The 7,564-nt window shown below is 44.4% G+C and overlaps 1 protein-coding gene across 1 annotated transcript; it reads right to left on the reverse strand.

Annotated features, from left to right (window-relative positions):
* Positions 1-4,355: 4,355 nt before the first annotated feature.
* On the reverse strand, positions 4,356-5,791 carry LOC149838768 (putative UDP-glucosyl transferase 73B6). The gene is made up of 2 exons (XM_090008313.1): positions 5,670-5,791; positions 4,356-5,613 (listed from the first exon to the last, which is right to left on the reverse strand). The coding sequence occupies exons 1-2, from the start codon at positions 5,780-5,782 to the stop codon at positions 4,356-4,358; spliced, it is 1,371 nt and encodes a 456-aa protein (XP_089864439.1). The 5' UTR covers positions 5,783-5,791.
* Positions 5,792-7,564: the final 1,773 nt, after the last annotated feature.

Here is a 7,564-nt window from a genome sequence, read left to right on the forward strand (position 1 = left end):
ATTTGCGAAAGACACTATAAATCGTTGTTAGAAGATCGAATAACACCATAAATCGCTATGGGGCTTGTTGGAGACCCGAAAACACTACAAATCGTTGTAGGAAGGCCCGTCAATACTACAAATTGTTGTTGAAAGACCGGATAACACTATAAATCATTGTTGGGTTCGTTGGAGACCCAAAAACACTATAAATCGTTGTAAGAAGGCCCGACAATACTACAAATTGTTGTTGAAAGACCGGATAACACTATAAATCGCTATGGGGCTTGTTGAAGACCCGAAAACACTACAAATAATTATAGAAAGGCCCGACAATACTACAAATCGTTGTTGGAAGGCCATATAACACTATAAATCGTTGTGGGGCTCGTTGGAGACCCGAAAGCACTACAAATTGTTGTAGGAAGGCCCGACAATTCTATAAATCGTTGTTGAAAGACCGAACAACATTATAAATCATTATGGGGCTCGTTGGAGACCCGACAACACTAACAATCGTTGTAGAGGAGTCATTAAAAAATTGTGGGAAAGAAACAGAAAAAGAAAAATAGAAAAATCGTGGGAAGGGGTGTTACGAAAACCTCGAGCAAGAAACAACTGAAGGAAACATGAGCCCCACGATTAAACAAAACGCTTTATTGCTCTTTTTCGATAGTTAAAAGAGGGAAAGAAAACAAAAAAATTATACAAGGCCCCAAAAAAATTTGGTCTGGGGGGCGTTGCCCCCTCTAGACCCACGCCCACTGACCGTGATGTGGGACTCGCACCGGGGGGAGCCCCCGGACCCCCCTCCTAAGGGCAAAAACTCTAAATCAGGCTTCACAACTCTTCCAGTTGAATTATGCTACCCACGCTGGGAGGAGCCCCCAGACCCCTCTCTTGTAAGGGCAAAAACTATGAATCAGGCTTCATAACTCATCAAGTTAAACGATGCTACCCACGCTGGGAGGAGCCCCCAAACCCCCCTTCTGTAAGGGCAAAAACTCTGAATCAGGCTCCACAACTCATCAAGTTGAATGATGTTATCCGTGCTGGGAGAAGCCCTCAAACCCTCCTCCTGTAATAGCAAAAACTCTGAATCAAGCTCCACAACTCATCAAGTTGAATGATGCTACCCACGCTGGGAGGAGCCCTCAGACCCCTCTTCTGTAAGGGTAAAAACTCTGAATCAGGCTCCACAACTCTTCAAGTTGAATGATGCTACCCACGTTGGGAAGAGCCCCCAAACCCTCCTTCTGTAAGGGTAAAAACTCTGAATCAGGCTCCACAACAGTCAATGTGAAGGTCAGTCGGTGCTTGATGGAGCAATGTAGGAGCTTCTGCTGGATGTGCACAGAAGCAGAAAAAGAAGGGAGAGAGAGTGTGAGAGGGTTGATGTTCATGGCCTCCTCCATGAGAGATTTCTTTCTCGGATAATCCTGCAGTGCAGAGACTGAGTCTTAAATAATCATCTTCGGGGCACTTAAGTCTTTACAACCACTCCTTTTCTAGAATCGTTATTTTTTTTGGCACCAATGGAGGAGAGGGTACTTAAGTCTTTGCAATTGCATCAAACTCCAGCGCTAATTAATGCTGACAAACATGGAGATACGAGACGTACATGCTTAAATACGTGGTGCTTTTTGGGACCCCCGAGCATGAGATGCCCTGTTCGGGAAGTAACATATAACCTGCTTCGGGTTGGGGAGGGTGGTGTATGTTCTCCCCCGATGATTCACTGAATCCCACGTCTGTGTTCGGGGTTCTGAATGAGCACCACGTATGCTAGCACATGGGGCTCGTATTCTCATGTACGCTAATTAATGATGACAAACATGGGGATACGAGACGTACATGCTTAAATATGTGGTGCTTTTTGGGACCCCCGAGCATGAGATGCCCTGTTCGGGGGGTAACATATAACCAGTTTCTGGTTGTGGGGATTGAATGCAATAATCAATATGACATTTAATTGCCATGTGTACATATATAGTTGGGTGATCAGGGTACCCAATTCCACCTCTTTTTTGCGCTGTGGCATATCACCTAATTCCACCTCTTCTTTTAATTGGATTCACGGAAGCTGGGGACAATCCCCAAAGTTAAATTACAAAAGGAAAAACTACATAATGTCCATAGAGGGATCCGACCTTCCTTCTTTTCATTTATCTGTTATTCCATCATAATCTTTTTTCTCACAAATTATTGCATATATGGATATCTTGATTCAGCGTTCGGCATCCTTAGTATCTGGTTTTGTTTCCAACAAAAATTTTCATGAGTTTAATGCCATGGATTCTTGTCTTTTATGGGGAAGAAGCCTCACAAGTTAAACGGTGAATGGTGAGTAGTAATGTTGTCACAATCGGTTTTTGAATTGAATTAATTGTGAAAATAAAACCCAAATCAGTCTGAATTGACTCGAATCAAATCAAATCAAATCGTTTTCAATCAGCCCATTGAAAAAGTCTTAAAAAGAATAAATAATAAAAAAAATATCAAAATGTTATATATGTGAGCCGATGCATACCTGATTCAGTTGAATCTGCCAACTTTATAAGGGGTCTGAATCATGCCTTACATCGAATCGAATGAGGGTTGATTCAATTTGAATCGATTGACTTCTATTTTATTAACATTGGTGGCAGAGGGACTTGTGAATGTCACCAAGTTGACAGGATGTCACAAGTTCTACTTTTTTTGCCTGATAAGATGGAGCTGGGGTTGAACCCCTTCCATTATTGAAAACAATGTGCAAATTAAAGCCATTAAAATTACAAATTAAATCACTTCACTTTTGATGGCATTGGTAGACAGGAGATTTAGAAGAAGAAATTAGGAAAAGAATAGAGAATTGCCTTTTTTTGCCCTGATAAGAGGGAGCTGGGGGTAGGTCCCCCTTCCATTTATTAAAAACTATGTACAAAAGCGATTAAATACCCCACTCACTACGTTTATCACCACAAGAAAATTGATACCCATCCAAGAGAGTAGTATTCGAGCTTGCTACCTCCTCCTCTACGGAAGAGTAATGGTGTCAACGGGTCAGGTTTGGTTCCAACCCAGGAGGAACCAGACTAGGACCTGATTTTCGGGACTGGTATCTGGTCCAGACCCAGGTCTAATCGAGTTCACTATCAGAAAAACCATACCCGCACCCGATAAGAACTACATGAACCAGACCCGATAAAACCATAACTTTTTATCATTTTTACATTGAAAAAATCTGGGTCTTAATCAAAATTCTGGTCGGGTATAAAATTTCACAAACTCCTACGAAATTTCACAAATTCTGGGTCCATGTATTAATCGGACCTTTGGGTCCGAACCTGGGTCTTCTTATTTATCACCATACCTGGACCCTATAGAAACCCTTACGGAAGAGGAGCGTTTTACCCATAAAGGTAAGACTTTTTTTTTTCATTTTTTTAGTTAATAAAAAAAAAAATATATATATATATATATATATATATATATATATATATATATATATATATATATATATATATATATATATATATATATATATGTGAAAGGCAGATGACTTAGAGTGAGTTAAGCTTAAATCGGCTAATTGAGCTTGACAGAGCTCAAATGCCTATGAAGCTCAGCTCGTAATGTGCATAAAGATTGAGCCCTTGATCAAACTCGGCACCTTTATTTTCTCCAACAAGTTTAAGGAGAGCTTAAATGGGCCAAACTTGAACCAGCTCGGCTCTTGTGTAGCATTTTTTTATGGGCAAGCTGGGGTTAGGCAGACCCCTACCTGTTCATTGGGTTTTGAACCTGCAACTTTCCAAAACAAGGTGACGTGCACTCGCTGCTCATCAACAAGGTTTCTTGTTAAAAAATGACAATATTATACCGTAGCTAGCTTAGGGATGCAAATGGTTCGGGTTTCAGATTACAAAATACATTAAGGAGCCATATGGGATCAGATCCAAAACAGCCAAAATTTGCAAAACTCCCATGCATCCTGAATCAAACCATTTTGCAACCCTAAGCTAGCTCACGTTTGAAATACATGATATAGGTGACAACATCCCTCTTGTGTATCTCGGAGCGATGCATCGTGAAACAGATCGTTCCATATCCAGTGTGAGCATTAGAACATTGAGAAAGATGCAACTCCGGTGTACCAGAATATCATGCGCACATGCATGATCTCGATCCAAAGCTAATTATGGGGCTACCTTCGTCTGATGTCTATATTTTACATGGTCTATCCAAGTATATAAAGCTAGCGGAAAGACATCCCTTGCTCGAGTTTTTGGATGCCAAACATCTTGAGGTAATTAAGTCGGAAACCATCTCTTATTGCAAGTCGTATTTCTCTATTATTCTTAACACAGTTGTGTATTTTTAGGTTAAGATGTCTACTTTGTTGGTACATCCATGGTTACATTGACAGAAGCAGTCAACGGGTTCGCCTGAAAGTTGCAAAGATGGTCAACCAGAGCGCCCAGGTTGGTGTAAGATGACCCAGCCTCCCCAATAGCCCTCCTTGCAATGCTGCTGATCTGGGCTGCCCTCGCTCGTGCCCGCCGCCCCTCGTCACCGGCCATGAGCTCCAGCACCCTCGCATGTACCAACTCGCATCCCATCACCACCTTAAGATGCCGCTCTGCAGGTGGCAGGATGCGGATCCCGGCACCCAGATCCTCCACCACCATCTTCTCATTCATGTGCTGTTCAGCCATCATGGCCCAGGCCAACATGGGCACCCCAGCCGCGAGGCTCTCCAAGACAGAGTTCCAGCCACAGTGGGTCAAGAACCCCCCTACCGCCTGGTGGGCTAGTAGCAGCAGCTGGGGGGCCCACTGCCTCAGCACCAGCCCCCTCCCAGCCACACGTTCCTCGAACCCATCCGGGGCCTTCCACGTGCTGGACCTCACCACAAGCACAAAGGCCAACCCGCTGGACTCCAGCCCGAACGCGATCTCCGTCATCTGCCCGTCTGTCACACATGCCTGAGTCCCGAAGGACACGTAGACCACTGACCCTGGCTGGCCCGCATGTGCATCCAGAAAACCGGTGCATCTATTCCACACGTGCGAGTCTGCAGGTCCTCTCCCCTCCTGCACCTCATTGCACAGGGCCATGGGGCCCGCGCACCACACGTGCTTGTAATAGTGGCTTTGCAGGTGCGAGACGTACAGCGGCTCGAGCTCGACGAAGGTGTTGAGTATGGTGCCGTGGCTCCTGAGCTCGGCTTCTCTCAATTTCGCGAACAACGAGATATTCTGTTTGTCCTCTTCCAGAAGCATCAGGAGCCACGAGATTTCGGATCTCGTGAGTAGGACCCTCTCAGGCAACCCGGGAACCTGGAAGGGTTCCGAGTCGGAGGCGACGTTCCGGTCTGGACGGTGCAACTCGACAGAATTGCTCAGGGAAATGGCATAGGCGCTCATCCCGTGAAAAACCAACCTGGGGATGTTGAATTTGGATCCGGAATCCAGGGTCCACGGGAAGAAGAAGTCCGAGATGATGCAGAGGGGAGGGGCCTCTCTCGAGTTGACCATCCTCTCAAGGGATCTCTCAAAAGGTTCTTGGAGTCTGTTGGTGGCGAGTAGGAAGGGGACGAAGAGGTTATGGAGGGGAGCTGGTCCGTGTTCTCGCAGGATGGTGGTAGCTCTTTTGATGCCGGGAAGTCAAGGATCTCGAGCTGAACGTTTGGTGTTTGGGAAAGCGTTTGGAGAATGGGTTTGGAGTTGGAAGGGGTAGTGAAGATGGTGATCTTGACCCCTCGGCGTGATAGCATCTTGGCCAGGTCCAGCAAAGGGAGAGTGTGGCCTTGTGCCATCCACGGAAAGATGATAATGTGTGGCATTGCCATGACTCTCTCTCTCTCTCTCTCTCTCTCTCTCTCTCTCTCTCTCTCTCTCTCTCTCTCGTTCAGGGGATGGAAGAAGGAGGTGGGTCTGAATATAAAAAGAGAGGGTGGTGTATGTTCCACCCGATGATTCACTGAATCCCACGTCTGTGTTCGGGGCTTTGAATGAGCACCACGTATATAAGCACATGGGGCTCGTATTCCCGTGTATGTTGACATAACTTTGCATCGGACTCTGGTGTTGTTGCAAAGACTTAAGTACCCTTTTTTGTTATTCTTCTCATAAAGTGATGGTTTGAAAAAATGACAAAAATACCCTTCATTCAAAAAAGAAAAAACAAACGGTTCAAAAAAAGGACAAACATGTCCTCCATCCAGAAAGTCGAGGGTGATGTTGACTCTTCAAAGTCTTCTTCTTCTTTCTCCGTTCAAAAAAAGGACAAACATGTCCTCCATCCAGAAAGTCGAGGATGATGTTGACTCTTCAAAGTCTTCTTCTTCTTTCTCCGTTCAAAAAAAGGACAAACATGTCCTCCATCCAGAAAGTCGAGGATGATGTTGACTCTTCAAAGTCTTCTTCTTCTTTCTCCGTAAAACACTATAAAACCATCTCTCTCTCTCTAGAGAAGAAATCAAGGGAGGCAAAGAGTTCTCCCTGGAGAAGGTCATGAACATCAACCTTCTCACTCTCTCTCCCTTCTCTCTCTACTTCTGTGCACATCCAATAGACGATCATACATTGCTCCATCAAACACCGACTGACCTGCACATTGACTGTAGCATCGTTCAACTTGAAGAAATGTGGGGTCTGATTCAGAGTTTTTGCCCTTACAGGAAAAGGGCTTGGGGGCTCAACCCAGCGTGGGTAGCATCGTTCAACTTGATTCGTTGTGGAGCCTGATTTAGAGTTTTTACCCTTACAGGAAGGGGGTCCAGGGGCTCCCCCCCTGCGCGGATCCCGGGCTTTTCTACAGCGATTTGTAGTATTTTCAGGTCTCCAACGAGCCCCACAACGATTTATAGTGTTATCCGAATTTTCAACAGCGATTTGTAGTGTCTTCCGCAAATCACTATAGTGATTTAAAGTGTTTTTGGATCTCTCTATAGCGATTTGTAGTGTCTTCCGCAAATCGCTATAGCGATTTATAGTATTTTTGAATCTCACTATAGCAATTTATAGTGTCTTTCGCAAATCGCTATAGCGATTTATAGTGTTTTTGAATCTCACTATAGTGATTTGTAGTGTCTTCCGCAAATTGCCATAGCGATTTATAGTGTTATTCAGTAAGCAAATCGCTGTAAATCGCTTCTCGAATTAGGACCAACTTGTCATGGTCATATCTCTCGAACCGGAGGTCATATTCCAAATCCGTAAAAAATGGTGTCTTTGTTATTGAGTTTAGTTTATTCTTGTAAATTTTAAGCAATTTCTATTGTAATTTTATTCTCCATTTTAACTAAAAAACAGACCCTTATTATTTTGTGTTATTTCAGTTGCACAACACCATTCTCGCTTGACATCCACATCTTGATTATGGCATGCTCCCTGTTGGATTTTTCATTAATTTCTTCCAACCTTGCTTGGAACAAACATATGTCATTCTCACCATGACACCCTGTGCATTTTTTGACCACGACACCCGGGACCCGTGCCGAAGGGGAGCCCCCGGACCCCCCTCTTGTAACGGCAAAAACTCTAAATCAGGCTCCACAACGAATCAAGTTGAACGATGCTATCCACGTTGGGAGGAG

The sequence above is a fragment of the Nuphar pumila genome, chromosome 5 (genome assembly GCF_984573655.1).
Source record: "Nuphar pumila chromosome 5, dmNupPumi1.hap1.1, whole genome shotgun sequence".
Classification (NCBI taxonomy): Eukaryota; Viridiplantae; Streptophyta; class Magnoliopsida; order Nymphaeales; family Nymphaeaceae; genus Nuphar; species Nuphar pumila.